Genomic DNA, 17,930 nt, shown 5'->3' with positions numbered 1-17,930 from the left:
CAGATTATTGTATCTTTGTATTTCCTATAGAGTTGTCTCCAATAATATTCAATATATCTTTTGATTTAGTGATATTTTGGGGTGAATATAATACGTATCACAGTTCATATTCGTACCCAGTATTTTCTTTTACCTTATTATTATCTTCTTCTCATTCTTATTTTACAGTTTTACGGAAGTTACTTCCATAAATCACGCAAAGCATCACGGGGCGTAGAAAAAAATGTGCTTATGCACGTTGTATACCAGCCCATTTGTTTAATTTATCTAATGCTGTCTCTAATTAATCCGCTTTGTTTGTTTGCAAGAGCCAGAACTGGTCGCGTAGCAGTGACGCAATCGGCCTTCGAAGGATGCAGCCTGTGAACTGGGACGCAGCTAAAGAGGGAAAGCGGAAAACCCTAATTTAAAACACCGGACATTGTTTTGGTACTTTTAACTTTATGATGTAAACTTTCTTATTAACGTTAGTTTGGTTTCGCGGACAGTCATTTTATGCGAATGCTTTAACATCCACGGTTAGCTGACTTGATCGGAGTGGCACATGTTAATGTTTGTTTATGATAATGCGAAGCGCAGCTAGTGTATTTCAAAGCTGTATCCTAGATGTGCATTAGTCTTGAAATCATAACTGCTCGCAGCTATAACAATGGCGTGTTATAGCGCATATATTTAACAATTAACATATTTCCATTGTCCATTTTTAATTGTATTCTAGTCATCTTGGATCTGAAACTGGATTTGTGAGGTAATTAATTTTCCATGTCATAGCAAATCTACACACCAGTTTTAAATGAAACCTTGAAGTATCTGTGATATTTCCTTGCTGTTTTGTATGACCAATTATTAGATCTTACCACAGATATACTGTGATGAATGTGGAAACTGCAGAATGTCTGTTTATTTTTATGTTGGGAATTAAACCATTATTTTTAGTGTCATCTGTTTGAAACTCAAACAGAGTATGCTGGTTAAAGTGAAACTCGGGGATGCCCAAAAGTTCTTTAAAATAACAGACCAGACCCTGGAGGAATTTTTATCTGCTGGTAGGAAATGCATTCTTCATACTATCCTTGAATCATTTGTGGTTAAGTTGAATAACTGTGAATAATAGACCTTTTTTTTTTTGTTTAGCCTTTTTAAAGTTTGGTGTTAAAGCTGTACCTGGGAATGTGAGGGTTATTGATGAATCAGGGACTGAGGTGGATGAAGATGTGTTTGAAGAGGTAGTCAAGGATCCATCAGTTGGCATTCTCACTATAAAACCCATTGCTGGTTAGTATTTTCCATATTATCACTTTATTATCAGTGATACCATTAGGACCATACAATGACCCCTTTATATGTATATGCAACCAGACTTGAATGCTGCGCCTCAACAAGCATGCCCTGTGCCATCAAATCAGCCCCAGTCTTCATCCATTGACTCCACTGACTCACAGGAAACGCTTATAACTGAAGACAGCTCTATCAGTAAACCGAAAAGGCTGGATGATGGTGATGCTAAAAGGGTGGGCATCAAGTCTTTAGTAATTATACAATTTGGTCAAAAAGTAAAGAACTGAATATATTTTATATTTTTTATATTTTATAATTCATTTATTGAAGTTTTAAATAATATGCAAAATGATAATATACTAAGGGTGTAACAGATCACAAACCACGGTTCGAAACACACGTGACCTGCGGATTAATAATTTTTTTAAACTTGTAGATTAATCCCAAATTTTTAACAGATAGATCGCCTCTCATGTCATTCAAATCACATGTATTAAAAAAGCATTTAGGCTTTGCTGTAAAATACAATAATGACAAAATAAGTTGTGGTAGGTTATTCAGGATGAGGTGGGTTTCTTAGGTTATTAAAGGTGTTTTCTGTCACTACTTGTTTAGCCTGCATTAATGCATTCAGTGTCCGCTGCACGATTCATCAATAAAAGATCGAGATCTCAACACCCACGCAACATAAATTATAAATGATGCTGATTTGCATATGTTTATTAATCCTTCGATTCGCTGCATTTAAATCTGAAAACACAAAAATCAAGAAAGAGATTGCGTCTTTAGTCTTTTAAGTTAGTTATGAAGTTACAAACAGTCAAATAACACAGAAGTACTGGGATAACAGTTTATAGTTTAGATATAACCACTGATGTTTATGGTAAAGATTAAAATCACAGTCATATGCATTTACAACGCTCAAAAATGAAAGTTGTAGGCAGCAATTACATTATTTAACCAATAGGTGATGACAACCAGCCATTAAAAATATGCCACTGAATAATTCTTCAAAAATGATCATCTAGCAATGAAACATTAAGTTTTATGAGTGAATAACGGAGTCATTTATTGAAAATGAGACTAAAAATAAATATGAACTGTACCAATTATTATGTTAGATTTCTACATTTAGCATTATCAGCAACAGTAGTAGTAAGAGTGAATTTTTCACAGTACTGAATATTTAGCATTTTTATTCAGCTGATTATTTCTTCATTTTATTTTTAATAAAATGACAGCTTCTAAGTTCTGTTTGTTAAAACCAAAAGTGTCTTGCAGTACTGCTTCTGTAATAAATAGAAAGCAAATGACATTTGTATTCTCCCCTTTTTGGCTGAAAAATGATCTGATCCGTGACTTAAAAAAGAGATTTGTGATCCGTTACACCACTATTATATACTATTATTTATTATACATTTCTTTTGTTCTAAATAATATTTTTATTCTGATCATGCTATATTTATTTATTTTTTGTTGTTGTTATGCAGTTGGTGGAATTGGTTCTTCTCCAGAAACCTGGCGGGGAGCGTATAATAAACGAATATAACCGAACTAAGACTTTGGGAGATGCTACAAGGAGGAAAATGGTTAACATTCTGGCAGCTGACATGATGGAGAAGAATGGGTAATCTGCATAATCATCAACTGGTGTATTTATGATCTTCTACTTTTTTAAATAAGGGGTTAAGAAATGTGATTTATTTTAAAGATGCAGTAGAGCACCACCAAAGCAGGTGAGAGAAAAATATGCCAAAGGAATTGTGGCACTGTTCCCTTGCCTCAGCGACCCCTTCTCCAAAAATGGTTATGTAAGCGTCATATCATTTTTCAATTGCAATTCTGTTCTGACTTTTTAAAACATTGAACACACCAAATCTTATATTTTTATCTCTTTTTGTTTCCCTAAGGAGCATTACTATGATAGTGAGACTGGCACAGGATATTTAGCATGGAGGATCAAAACAATACAGAGAGGTTTAGCTAAAGAACGACGAGCATCACTTGAAGGTACATAGTGAAATCTTCTGCTTTTTTCAGTTGTGTTCTACTGACATTTTAAATTGAAATAAAATGAGCATCTTTTACCTTAAAGCTCTTAAAGGGGTGGTCCACTACGATATCATATTTTAAACTTTAGTTGATGTGTAATTTAGCTGTGTGAACATAAACAGCATCTCTGAATGGAATACGCTCAAAGTTCAATGCAAAGGGCGACATTGGCTTTTACAGAGTTAGCTTAGCAAAGCCTACAGTGAATGAAGTTTGAGGACTCCAAAAAAAAAATACATCCGGGTTAATGAGATCGTAAACCCTTCAGGTTACGCGCATTTACCCCACGCAATAAAGGGGTGTGGCCAGAGGAGCTGTAATGTTATAGAAGAAAAAGCTAAAATGCTGCCCAAACGCTGCTGTTTTCACAGAGCTTCTTCTGTTTCGGGATTTGGGCATCCAAAGGACACGAAAAAAAAGAGAGAAGTGCTTACAGTTTAATTTTAATTATGTTGCAGATAATTATAAAAAAATATATAGCTAGCATTTGACAAAGGACAGCTTCCAGAATGTCTCTCAGTTCAGTGCTGGATTCGGCTAAAAACTCCTCAAGGTGCAGCTCCAACCATAATAGAAGAAGCTGTGGATTGTGAGCCACAACCTGTAAGTATTTTTTGATTACTGATCTATTGATCTATTACATGCATAGTGTCTAGCGTTAGCTAGTTAAACAAGGATGTAAAAAACAGGAAATTCTGTTTGGCACCGTTAACACTTTAGCTACAAATTCATATTTATCCATCAAACCACTGTAAACACTCACAGTGTCTCTCCATGCCGCCGCTTTCCCTGCATTCTACATCTCAAATAACAAACTCGAAAAAAATATTTGAACGTTTTATATTAAACATGCTTATTCTAAATATATGTGAAAGACACTTGTCAGATTTTATTTTAGAGACCAGGCATGAGGTTCAGCTGTGTGCTCTTCATTTTCTGTCTAGTTCAGGCTCAAACTGATACGGCTAACAGCTACTCTGACTGACAGTGCTTTACACAAAGGCGCACTGCGTGCTATTAGAGGCGTAACGTTTTTCCTGGTGACATGGAGCCGATCCGCGAATCACAGCACATTATGTTAGCTGACCAATCAGACCCTCTTGGGGGTCTTTCTGAGGAACTAGGAAATATGACGGTTGTTTTCATGTTAGCTGATTAGCTGTGTATAATCAAAGTAAGATATCTGAAAAAATAACCTGATTTTATTTTTTTTTTTTTTACAAGTGAAGCATGAGCACACTTTGCATCTTATAAACTCAACCAAGCCTTAAAAACACACTCTGGACCACCCCTTTAAAAAGGCTTGTTTACAACACCGGTGATAGCTAACAAAGATCAGCTGATCGAGCCAGTTGTCTATAGTAATGTCTGTTTACAACTATATTATCTTTTATCTACAGCCTCTGTCAAACAGCCCAGAATGATACCCTGTTCACAAACCAATCGTTCTTGTGGACCAGTACCTTTCAGTGAACCTGATCATCAGATGGGGCTGAACCAACTGGATCTGTTTACAGCTCAATCCAGCACAGACCAACAGCTTACTCAGGGTTTAAATAATCAACAACTAGCGTCATTTGAAGGTACGCAATGAAATTCAGAAATCTAAATAGCATTTTTATTTTAAAATATACCTTTTTTACTTTAAAGGATCAGCATTATAGAGCAGTGGTCTCAGACTCAATTCCTGGAGAGCCACAGCTCTGCACAGTTTAGCTCCAGCCACCTCCAACTCACACCTGCTTAGTCTCTAGTAATCTTGAACACCTTGATTAGTTGGATCAGCTGTATTTGATTAGAGTTGGAGCAAAACTGTGCAGAGCTGCGGCCCTTCAGGAATCCAGTTTGAGACCTATGTTTTAGAGCATTTAAGTGTTGTCAACTTTTAAAAGTATTGTTTTTATTCATCAGAACAAGCACTTTTGGCTTTATCAACTGTAAGACAGCAGGCAGAGTTTACTCCAGAGACGTTCTTAAATGAGGATGTAAGCAAGGACGATTTCTGGTCCAATGTACAGCGCGTTATCGTACAGGTATCATTTCCTTTTATTTGATAGTTTTTTTTATTTGATAGCAAGTGCAGGATATAGATATAAGTAAACATATAGAAAACTATGGGTAATATTTACAGATGGATGTACTATGAACATATTATACAAGTTGTATTAACTCTCATCAAAGATTTACAAATAGATGAACATAGTGTAAAGGTTGTTATTAATTCATTGGTTCACCTGATTTATTTGGATATGTTGATTCATGCAGTAACAAAACATTACTGTGTGTTACTTAAAGATGCTGCACTGTCAAAGCTAACACAGGCATTGTTGGCATTCTTGAGTAAAAAAAAACTAGCCATATTATCACATTTTCTTGAGGTATATGTGATTGAATGTTTAAATAAAACTCTATTATTAAAACTCTAACTCTAAAATAAAACCATAAGGTCCTTAAATCTAATATCTACTTCAACTGACCGTGGTTGGTTATCAATTGTAATAAGCTTATTATATCTCACAGTTATCATTTCAGCTTGCTTTCTCAATGTTTAATGAAATGTGGTCATACTAAAGTGCCGAATTTTTAGATCTTATCACAAATATTGTGATTAATGATTATTCACCCATTGCAACAAAATGCATGTACTTATTTATAGTATATAAATATGAAACTGTTTTCCACTGTCTACTCTAAAAAACAAACAAACCTTTATGTAATGTTTTCCAGACCATGCTGGTTAAAGTAAAACTTGGGGATGCCCAAAAATTTGTGAAAATAACCAACCTGAGCATGACGGAATTTTTATCTGCTGGTAAGAAATGCATATGTTGTCTTTATATTATTGTATGTTTTTGCTTTCACAGTCTGATTTTTATATGATAATAAATATATTGTCAATATTTGCATGCGTCCAGACGATGTTCACAGTTAACAATAACTGATCATTTACATCAGAGTCGCCACTGGCTTGCATGGTTCAGGATCTGTAGAGCTGTGCATCGTTGGATTTGCTCTTCAGTGTTTGGACTCTTAGTAGTGATTATTAAACCACACTGAACTGAGCTCAACTGAACTGAATTTAAAAACTAAAAACTGAACTACACTGTTCCAATTTACTATGACCTTTTATGTGAAGCTGCTTTGACAAAATCTACATTGTATAAGCGCTATACAAATAAAGGTGAATTGAAAAAAATTATTGAATCGAGGTGCCCAAACTTTTTCATATGAAGGGCCAAATACCAAAATTGATTGAGGGTGGTTGGCCGAAGCTAAATATACCAAACTGTATTACATTAAAGTTGCCATGGTAACTTCCCGATTTAATAATATTTAAAAATATATAGAAAAAATACTTTAATAGTATTAATAATGATATATATTTTACATTTCATAATGTACTTGCAATAAAACCTTAAACAATCTAATTTATAACACAATGTAGGTTAATGTTATATTTTTATTTACAAAAAATTATTTTTACTCAATAGTGAATAGTGTCATAATAGTGTTTTTAGCAACATGCCACACATATCCATCAACATAAAAAAAAATGTGTTTTACGGTTTCATAACCCTTTAAAAAAATCGGATTAATTTAACTTTCCCCATCATTTGTCGATCTCTTTTCTGATTGGTGGCATGTCAAATCAAAGGTTACCTTGGGCCAACTTTGTCCCGCAGGCTCTAGTTTGGGCATCTCTGATTTACATAATACCCTAGCTAATATGTTAAACATTATAAAAAGTCACATCGTCTCTCGTTAAATGTTCTTTAATTTGTGGTTAAGTTGAATAACTGTGAATAATAGACCATTTTTTTTGTTTAGCCTTTTTAAAGTTTGGTGTTCAAGCTTTACCTGGGAATGTGAGGGTTATTGACGAATCAGGGACTGAGGTGGATGAAGATGTGTTTGAGGAGGTAGTCAAAGATCCCTCAGTTGGCGTTCTCACCATCAAACCCATTGCAGGTTTGTATTTACCAACTTCACCATATTTACGACAGTATCATCAGTATAATTAAGACTTTTTTTCTTTTTTTATATAACCAGACCTGGAATCTGTACCTCCACGACCACAAGCATGCCCTGTGCCATCAAATCAGCCCCAATCTTCAACCATTGACTCCACTGAATCACAGGAAACACTTACTATTGAAGACAGCTCTGTCAGTAAACGAATGAGGCTTGATGATGATGCTAAAATGGTGAGCATCAAGATTTTATGCACTCTAGGAGAAATTAAATAAAACCTTATCAATCAATATGTTTTCGATAGAGAACTGGAAGGGATACGATGGTGGGGAAAAAATGTGTGGAAGAAAAAAAACTGGGTGGGAGAAAAAAATAATGTGATAGGAAAATAGATCGATTTTTAAGTTTTTGCGTTCCCTCGCAAAACTGTTGTTCCACAAACTGTTCACTTCATAAGACAACCCTTCTGTTTTTGCTGGGATTCTCCCGTATTTTACCATTCTGTCCTGCTATCATCCTATCAATAAGTATTTTCCCATATTTCTTCCATATTTTTAATCTTGAAAGCACGTTGAAATGAATATAAAAATGTCTGCATTCACATTCTATTCATCAATACTGTTTGTCGAACATCGCCCTTCCTATGCAACCTCTGAGTCAGGGAATGAATGTAAAAGTGCGGACTGACGTATGAATAACTGATCCCAGATGAATATAAAATATAAAATAAATTTTCCTATCACTCAGTTTTTTTTCTCTTCTATCCATTTTTACTTCCCACCATCATGTCCCTTTCGGGTCTCTGTATTTTTCTGTAGAATTTTATATCTCATGTATTATCATGCCCTATTTATCCTTTTGTTATGCAGTTGGTGGAATCAGTTCTTCTCCAGAAACCTGGCGGGGAGCGTATAATAAACGAATATAACCGAACTAAGACTTTAGGGGACTTGACAAGGAGGAAGATGGTTAATATTCTGGCAGCTGACATGATGAAGAATGGGTAATCTGCATAATCTTCAACTGGTGTATATATATATATATGATCTTTTACTATAATTCTGCTGTTTGTTTTCCCTCAATCTATGCTACAGATATTTAAGATCTTTGTTTATTATGCAGTACAGCACCACCCAGGCAGGTGAGAGAAAAATATGCTAAAGGAATTGTGGCTTTGTTCCCTTGCCTCAGTGACCCCTTCTCCAAAAATGGCTATGTAAGTGCCATGTTATTTTTGAATTGCAATTGTGCCTTAAATGCTCTCATGTGATGTATTTTGCTGATGAATTTTTCTTTCTTGTATTTTTGCATTCCTAAGGAGCATTACTATGACAGTGAGAGTGGCACTGGGTATTTAGCATGGAGGATCAAAACAATACAGAGAGGTTTAGCTAAAGAACGACGAGCATCACTTGAAGGTATGCAGTGAAACTCAGAAATCGCCTTTATTTGCAATTTTGTTACTACTGAACCTTAACTGTGACCTTTCTAATTGCTAAAATAAACCTGTTACCTTAAAACTTTAACTTAACATTGTTCACAACGTTATTACCTTCAATTTACAGCCTCAGGCAAACGTTCTGGAGAAATGGATGACCTAGGTAATGAAATTAGACTGAAACGCATGAAGCAGCTCATGGCTCAAACCAGCACAGATCTACACCTTTCTCAACTAGCATCATTTGAAGGTACTCAATGAAAATCATAAACCTCCTTCATTATTTACTGTACAGTTTACCTAATACAGAGTGTGGCTATTTTATTTATATTAAATGAGATCTATTATGCCCCTTTGTACAAGATGTAAAATAAGTCTCTGATGTCACTGAGTGTGTATGTGAAGTTTCAGCTCAAAATACCACACAAATAATGTTTTACAGCTCTTTAAACCTGGACATTTAAGGCTTTAATCCACATCATGCCATTTTTATTACATTTACATTTACATTTACATTTACATTTAGTCATTTAGCAGACGCTTTTATCCAAAGCGACTTACAAATGAGGACAAGGAAGCAATTTACACATCTATAAGAGCAACAGTGAATAAGTGCTATAGACAAGTTTTAGGTGTGTAAAGTCTAAGAAGCAAAGCATTTGTTAAAAAGTTTTTTTTTTTTTTTTTTGGAGAGAGAGAGAGGGCACCATTAGTGGTATAGCCAGAGAGGCAGTTGAAGATTAGGAAGGAAAGTGGAGACTAAACAGTTGCGTTTTTAATCGTTTCTTGAAGACAGCAAGTGACTCTGCTGTTCTGATGTAGTTAGGGAGTTCATTCCACCAACTGGGCAGATTGAATGTGAGAGTTCGGGAAAGTGATTTCTTCCCTCTTTGGGATGGAACAACGAGGCGACGTTCATTCACAGAACGCAAGTTTCTGGAGGGCACATATATCTGCAGAAGTGAGAGCAGATATGAAGGAGCCAAGCTAGAGGTCACTTTGTAAGCAAACATCAGAGCTTTGAATTTGATGCGGGCAGCAACTGGCAGCCAGTGCAAACGGGTGAGTAGCGATTACTGTTGCTTTAAATGCAAATGAGATTGTGCTCCCAGAACTCTTTTTTTTTTTAAGAGGGTGGAGCTGCAAATGCCTATGTGTCAGCATAGTGGCAGATTCAAGTACAAGACTTGCATCATATGCTAATGAGGGAGAGATCATCACTAATGGGAGGAGCTTTCCCACTCAGATGACATGTACAAAGGGAGAATGTCAATCAAAGTGTTATTATAAAAAATTTAATTAATACATTTTTACCATTAGAATCTGGTTATTTTCACAGACCGTTGCCACACAACTGTGTTTAAACCCTGTATATTTGTATATTAGTTCCCCTTTGAGGCTCTTTTATATTTAAAGGATTAACTTGATAAACTCTTGTTGAAATGTATTTTTCTCTTTCCTTTATCAGAACAAGGTCCGTCTGCTGTATCCACTGTAATGCTGCAGTCAGAGTTTGCTCCAGACACTGTCTTGAGTGAGGAGGAATGCAATATAGCAATTTTATTCATGAACAATTGCCCCGATGAGGATGAGATCTACAAGAAAATGACTTTGACATTTGACTATCGGCGGAAAATGGTTCTTGACCAAACACGATTAAGTGATGTGTTGACGGTCTTCACACGCTTCAAAGACATTAAAGGCTTGGTAAATTGTTGAATTTATTTACTTCTTAAATGCAAAGATGTTATCTAAAGTCTGCATGAACTGGAAGTTTTTTTTTTCGTATTGTGACTCATTTCCTATAGAAATGGAATATTAAACGAGAAACAATGGGTGTGGCTTGTTACGAAATATATTTCAAAATATTGATTCGATTGATCTTTGTCTTCTGCCCATGTTTAGATTGAGCAGGACTTTGTTCGGATGTTTGGCGAGGGAGTATCAGGCAGGCTACTGGAGAAGTGGACAACTGCATTTAAGATGAAAGTGATCCAGCAGTGCAAGAAGCTCCCAAACACCAGTGATGTAGAGGAACTCCTCCTCGGAGCAGAATTCCCAGCTGAAATCTCAGAAGACACTGCTGATTTTTGTAAGATGTTTTAAGATTGGTTTAATATTTCATTTATTTGCTCAAGAATAGAATACTAAAGGGATTTTACACCAAAAAATTTACATTTACTTTTAATTTACTCACCCCCTCATGCTATTTAAGATGATGTTAACTTTTTTCTTCAGTCAAACTAAAAAAAGAAAACTGTGTTACTTGATTTAAAAAATACATTCACTTTTTTATTATTATTGAGTTTTGATGTTTCATTAACATTAACATGTGTGTCTAAACAGTTTGGGACAGTGACCTCTCTTCTATATTACTCCTACTTCATCTGATCCCACCATCTGCCCAAGGCAGGAAGAAGCCTGGGAAGGTGTCTGCCTCTCAAGCAGAAAGAAACCTAGTAGTCTTCAAAAAGGTTGGCTTTTATTATTTATTATTATTATTATTATTATTATTATGTTGTTGTTGTTGTTCTATTTATTTTGTTATGAAAATTAAAAATGGGATAAAAATTGGTGAATGGGATGAAATGTACAAACAAGAAAAATAAATAACTGTCATTTTGAAAACTCATTAACAAGCATGAATCTGGATTTTAATTTTGCATTTGTAAAGGTTAAACTATGATTATTAATAAATGCTGTATGAGTATTATTCACTATTAGTTAATGTTAGTAAATACATTATCAAATCTTATTGTAAAGTGCAATTTATGTATTTTGTTTGTTTTATATTTATATATATATATATATATATATATATATATATATATATATATATATATATATATATATATATATATATATATATATATATATATATATATATTATATTATATTATATTATAGTATATTATATTATATTATATTATAGTATATTATATTATATTATAATATATTTCTAAAATATACCTAATACAGACTTTAACAGAGTGTACCAATTTTGATGGTTCTGCGAGTCTCATCTATACAAACTGATCTTTTTTTTTGGATTAGAGTCAAGTGATAGGCTGGGCCATTCTACAGCTTGATTTTCTTTCTCTGAAAGCATTAGGCCCCGTTTACACTAATACGTTTTAGTCTTAAAATGGCATTTTAGAATTAAAACGATCCGCGTCCACTCTAGTGTTTCACCCAGCGTTTTGAAACAACTCTCTGTCTACGTAACCATGTACCTGATTCTGCATATTGACTGATTGCTTTAATTTATTTCCTATAATGTATAAACTTATTGTACATTATACTTTTATAATGGCCATTATTGATTATTAAAACGAATGTTCAGTGAAAGAGAGGGTATGTTTTGTATTTTTAATGAAAATTAAAGGAGGCAGTAGGCTCCGTTTTGCTATAAATATGTGAAGATGACGGTCATATAAATATGCAGCTACATGAAGCCTCAACATTTTAGGTGTCTGTTAAGTATCAAAATGAAAATCCTTATATCATGTTTTAATTTTATTGTTAAGAAATTGAAACAGCGTATCCAGGGTGACGTGCCCTCGGGAGTTTGTTTTTCATATCAAACTTGCGAAGTCTGAACTTACAAGGAAGGAATCTAATATAATACAATATAATATTATTATATTATATTATATTATATTATATTATATTATATTATATTATATTATATTATATTATATTATATTATATTATATTATATTATATTATATTATATTATATTATATTATATTATTGAGGGAAAAGTGGCAATCAGATAGGTGAATGTCTGCAGCCACGCCTCCATTTTCAGATGTTTCCGTTTCCTCCCATCCACACTGAGACGGAGCAGCAGTGTTTTAGAATGAAAACGGTCTCTTCAGCAATTTCAAAAAGCTCAGTTTTCGGCGCTCGAAAACTCTGGCGTAGTGTGAACGGATGGCGTAACGGTAGCAAAACTCACGCTTTTTAAAACGAAAACGTATTAGTGTAATTGGGGCCTTAAAGAATTTCCTTTGCTGTATTTTGGATCATTGGTCTTGCTGAAATGCTGAAATGTCCACTCTGGTTTCATCTTCATCATCCTGATAATGTAGATGTTGGACTGAAGCAGCTAATGTTAATTTACAAGGATGAAGGGCAGAAAGTTGCTGAAGAACTACTAAGAGATTTCAGCTGCTGTCTGGGCTTTCTACACCTTCCTTTCTTCATGTGTTCAATACTTTTTTCCTGTGTCATTTCATTTTATTACACATAACTTCCTTTGTAAACTAATTAGTTTTGTGTTTTTTTTTTTCATATATTTATTTCTTTGGTTGAACACGTCAAAAGCACCTTTAGAAATATGTTTTCCGAGAAAAATTGTGACACTTATTTCCCCTACTGTACAAGCATGCATACATACAAGTAATTATTTTGTTTTCTTTCTTTAACTTTGCTTGGTTTTCTCAGACTGGAACAGACATCGAAGACCATCTTAAAGACATCGGTGCCAGTTCTCAGCCCTATCTCTTAGCTGTGGGAGCTCACAAGTCCTCAGTTGACCAGTTCTTCATTATTCTACACCAACATGCCATTCCTTGCAAGTCCACGTCTTCGCTTGGAGCCTTTGACGAACTCTTTAAGGCACATTTTGTTTTCGGCACCTCCTACAATGCTATGTTACACAACATGTACATTTTCATTCAGACAACTGTGTACAACATAGACGTGGGCAAAGTGAAGGAAAGTCCTCGCGTTGCTGAAGTCAGAGCCAGGCTGCTCAGCTAAGTGCCTTAAAGATGCAGTAAGGGATTTTTTTTTAAATGTTGTTAGATTGGATTGTGCAATTTTTTTTTAAAACACAGTTGTTGCCAAGAGAGCGCAGTAAGTAGCTGATTACACTCATTATGGGGAACGAGAAAGCGCTCAGTGCACACTAAAAAATACACAATAGAGGAAAAGGTCAGGGGAATTTAACCTTAAGGCAAGATGTCAATATTATATATATATATATATATATATATAAGCCATATACAGAGATGGGGAGAAGGCCTGAAAATGAAGACAGAGGTTGCTTTATTTCTTTATAAATGATAAGAATATGTTAAGACGCGATGTTGGAGCAGTTCTGGTCGCATTTGCTCCTGTTGTTAAATCGATGTGACGTCAAACTGAGATTGGGAGCATTTGTGTGAGAACAATAAGTGTTGTTTTGTGACCTGTTTTTGTGTCTATATGAAAACATCACTCATTACTACACAATGCATGTAAGCTAACACAGTGACTGCCTATTTTATCATTAAATTCGGTGGATGTTTTATTTTGGTTAAAGTTCGGCTACATTAGAATATTGAAATCATACAACTAAGTTGAATTATAAAAGCCGTTTATGTTACATGTAAAGTATGTAACATCCTTGTTTGTATTGTGATTAAGATCTATTGCTTGCCTCTAATTTCAAATGGCTGCATATAGATTTTAAAACCAGAGTTCTATTGTTTTTATTGCGTCTTGCATTAAGGAATGGGTATCAGAATTGGCCTATTTGCTTGTTAAATTTTTTTTATACGGTATGTAAGGAGGAATGGTTTTTCCTAGTGAATTAAGATGTTGAGATCAACAGGATGTACACAAATAATAGGTGAAAAATACAAACTGTACTTGATATGCTTCTTAATTTTTCGTTGGATACTATTTTTTTTCTAGTGCCAGAACTAGTTCAAAGATGAAAATAAAGAAGAAAACGATCAACAGCATTTTTTTTTTATCGTTCATATATCAGTCGTGTTTTCCAGAAAGCGATTCCAAATTTGCTTTGATATCCACACATATCAAATTGACATACCATTAAATCCTCCAAGTTGCATAATTTAAAACATTTATTGAAAAATGGCTCATTTGGATACAAAGTGGCATGTGAGATCACAAGGGCACGGACATTTGCATATACACTGCCTGGAGAGCAAGATTTAGATGTATAGCCTGCTTATTGTTATAAATTGCTGCACAATTGGCCTGGCCCACTGGCATTCAGTGTTGTTATTTGCATCTCTGTACAGGCTTCAGAAAGATCACATCTGGAACAAGTGAGCAGATTATTTTTAATGGTGTCCTTGATAGATCTGGAGGGATTATGTGCTTTATTTCAGATCATTTTTCTTTCGATTGTTTTGTAAATGAGGGATAAATAAAATAAACTCTGTTGAAAGATGAAGCTGTTGGATATGACAGCAGCTTCATCACAAACTGTAAATCATTTGTTTGTGAAGGAAAGTTCAAAGGATCATTTTGCCAAAACACTTACTTGTGTAATTGCGTTGATAATGTTCCCTATGCAATGATGTTTACTGACAAGACTTAGTTTGTGGATTAGTTCCTGAAGAGAATATTAGCATTAAATAAGCAAGATGTGTTTTTTTATTTGGTATTTTTTCAGGGTTTAGGAAATTTCTGCACTTGTTCTGTCGGTCCCCACAGGACATTTACTAAAAGAAGATTTTGTAAGGTCAAGTCAGTTGCTGTAAATTATGAAAATGTACTCTTTGGTTTTTGAGACAATCTTAATATGTTCATACTGTGTGTTTCTTTAGCCTGACACTTTTTTAAATAAATGTTTTAAATGTGACATCTTTGAAGATGGACATTCTCTTTAATCTGTTAAATTACTCTGTAAGTGTTAATTGTAAGCAGAGAAAAGTACTGGCACTTCAAAATAACATTTTAACCTGTTACAATATCAGCTCGGTTAACAAATAAAGCATTTATGCACTGACACATATATGATGATGATATACGCATCCCTACAAACAAAGTTACAGTTCAAGATGAAAATAAACAAAAAAAGTTTTGTTTTTTTCCTGCATGTTCAAACTGCTTGTTTAAAATGAGATGAAACATCACAATTCTTGAATTTTTTCAGACATCTTAATTGTTTTATGTTTAATCCACTTAAATTTTTTAAAACAATTAAATTAACTTAATTTGTGTTGGGACAACATGAAGGAATTGTGTGGAACCCAGCATTTTTTAGTATACTACAAGTTTGTTATTTTCGAAGGGATAGTTCAACCAAAAAAGAAAATGTACTTAGCATCTACAGTACTCACCCTCAAGTAGTTCCAAACCTTTGAGTTTTTCTTTCGTTGAACGCAAAAGAAGATATTTTGATGAAAGCTGAATATACCTGTAACCGCTGACTTCCATAGTAGGAAAAACAAATAGTATGAGTGTCAATAGTTACGGGTTCTCAACATTTTTCAAACAATCAATTTTACAATTAAGGAAGTAAAAGGTGAGTAACATATTTTTTGTGTGAACTATATCCTTTTAATGGACCAATCACTGAGCTACCAGTTATTAAAATAAGTCTTAATTAACCCTAATATTTTCTTTTGTTCAGAGAAATATAACAGAACACTAAGACCTGAATGATAAAATGAATTGCTAATGGGTAAATATTGAACTGCTAATAAAGGGGTGCACGAAGCAATTTTGTGTTTAAAGATCTTCAAACATTTTGGCCAAAATGATGCTAATTTTGGGCTATCGGTGAAAATCTAACATACGTCTAACAATAGTCCAAAAATAGACCAGTCAGTCCCTCCAGGATTTAGAAGGGACATTTTAAAAATGTTGCTGCCTAAAATTACTTTTAAATAATCCAATCTAATAAGACTTTTCACACAACTTAATGGAATTATTTGCTTCAATTATTGTGTTTTGTTAAAAAAAAAAAAATGACAAAATTATTATTATTATTTAAGAATCATTAGCAATCATTAGCATTAGCAAAAAGAAGCATCATAGCAAAATCTGACCAGTCATTAAATAGGCAGATTAGACACACATAGTCATTAATTCCTGTCTATTTGATGACTAGTCTATTGTTAGACATCTATTAGATTTTCATTGACATCCTAAATTTAGCCTCGTTTTTGATGGTTGAATGGATGTCTGGTTGCAACTGCTGGGAGAGCAAGTGTACAGTAAAACATTATAGGATCAATTAGTCATGACAACATATGTTTTTAGTTTATTATAACTTATTAAACTTAGTTAATCATGTTCTAACTTAATTTTATAAGTTAAGCAAGCTGTTTTATGTCAGTTTAACATAATATAAGTTCAATGGACTCATAAGGGTTAATTTGATTCAGCTTAAAAATTTAAGGCAACCAGGTGTGATTTTGTATGCATTGAATTTAAAACAAGCAGCTATTGGCAACCAGTACAAATTGATGAGCATCACACACACAAACAAAGATTCTTCAGTGTTTTTTGTGGTATTGAGGTGATATTTAGCATCTTTCTAAGTGGTTGTTTGGTTTGTAATCATAGGGGAACCAATTTAAGTGCTACCCTGTATGTAGCATCTGTAAGGGTTCTTCAGTTGTTCTTTGGGGTGGTAAATTCAATTCACTTTTATTTGTATAGCGCTTATACAATGTAGATTGTGTCAAAGCAGCTTCACATAAAAGGTCATAGTAAATTGGAACAGTGTAGTTCAGTTTGTAGTGTTTAAGTTCAGTTCAGTTTAGCTCAGTTCAGTGTGGTTTAATAATCACCACTGAGAGTCCAAACACTGAAGAGCAAATCCAACGATGCGCAGCTCTACAGATCCCGAATCATGCAAGCTAGTGGCGACAGCGGAGAGGGAAAAAAAACTTCACTAAATAAATAAGTCAATGTGCTGCATAGCACAATCTTAAAGTGGTCCACTATGACTACAAGCCAAAGAATTGTTATTGCTATTTAGTAAGCCCACACAGAATCTGTGCATGCACAAATCCACAAATTTCCGCAGATATTTTAGTCCATCATTGAGTCTATTTATTTACTTATGTAAATGTGTAAATATATATTTATTCAGTTTATTTAATTAATTTAGGTTATATTAACTAACATTCAAATGTGTATATGATATATTTACAATACAGTTTGCAAAGTAATATTTTCTGTCTTTTAGTATAGGCGTATATATTATATAAAAGACTTGCTTTGTTTACCAAACAAATGGATCTAATTGGCTTTGCTCTGTAAAACCTAAATAAAAGTTTAAATTTTATTATTATTTTTAAATTTTATTTTGTTAAGATTTTAGTTAAAATCATTCCACATAAATCTGCAGATTTTTCTAAATAAAATTCTCTCTAGTCCGACTATTTAACACCATTTTTAGTTTGTGTCGTTTAAGATCAGTCTCGCTGTCACA

The 17,930-nt window shown here is 33.9% G+C and overlaps 1 protein-coding gene across 2 annotated transcripts; it reads left to right on the top strand.

Moving 5' to 3' along the window:
• The first annotated feature begins 345 nt into the window (after positions 1-345).
• si:ch211-196p9.1 (uncharacterized) lies at positions 346-15,344 on the top strand. Of its 2 annotated transcripts, XM_056461177.1 has the most exons (21): positions 346-429; positions 719-748; positions 962-1,046; positions 1,135-1,275; positions 1,360-1,511; positions 2,769-2,905; positions 2,990-3,089; positions 3,189-3,288; positions 4,731-4,913; positions 5,242-5,363; positions 6,058-6,142; positions 7,159-7,299; positions 7,381-7,535; positions 8,172-8,305; positions 8,425-8,518; positions 8,621-8,720; positions 8,868-8,990; positions 10,209-10,447; positions 10,646-10,832; positions 11,087-11,214; positions 13,190-15,344. In XM_056461177.1, the coding sequence occupies exons 3-21, from the start codon at positions 965-967 to the stop codon at positions 13,505-13,507; spliced, it is 2,721 nt and encodes a 906-aa protein (XP_056317152.1). In that variant the 5' UTR covers positions 346-429; positions 719-748; positions 962-964; the 3' UTR covers positions 13,508-15,344. The 2 variants fall into 2 exon arrangements, with proteins under 2 accessions (XP_056317152.1, XP_056317151.1); XM_056461176.1 differs by having other exon boundaries at positions 351-748.
• Positions 15,345-17,930: the final 2,586 nt, after the last annotated feature.

Source organism: Danio aesculapii, chromosome 7 (genome assembly GCF_903798145.1).
Source record: "Danio aesculapii chromosome 7, fDanAes4.1, whole genome shotgun sequence".
NCBI lineage: Eukaryota > Metazoa > Chordata > Actinopteri > Cypriniformes > Danionidae > Danio > Danio aesculapii.
This window is presented reverse-complemented; position numbering and strand designations above follow the sequence as displayed.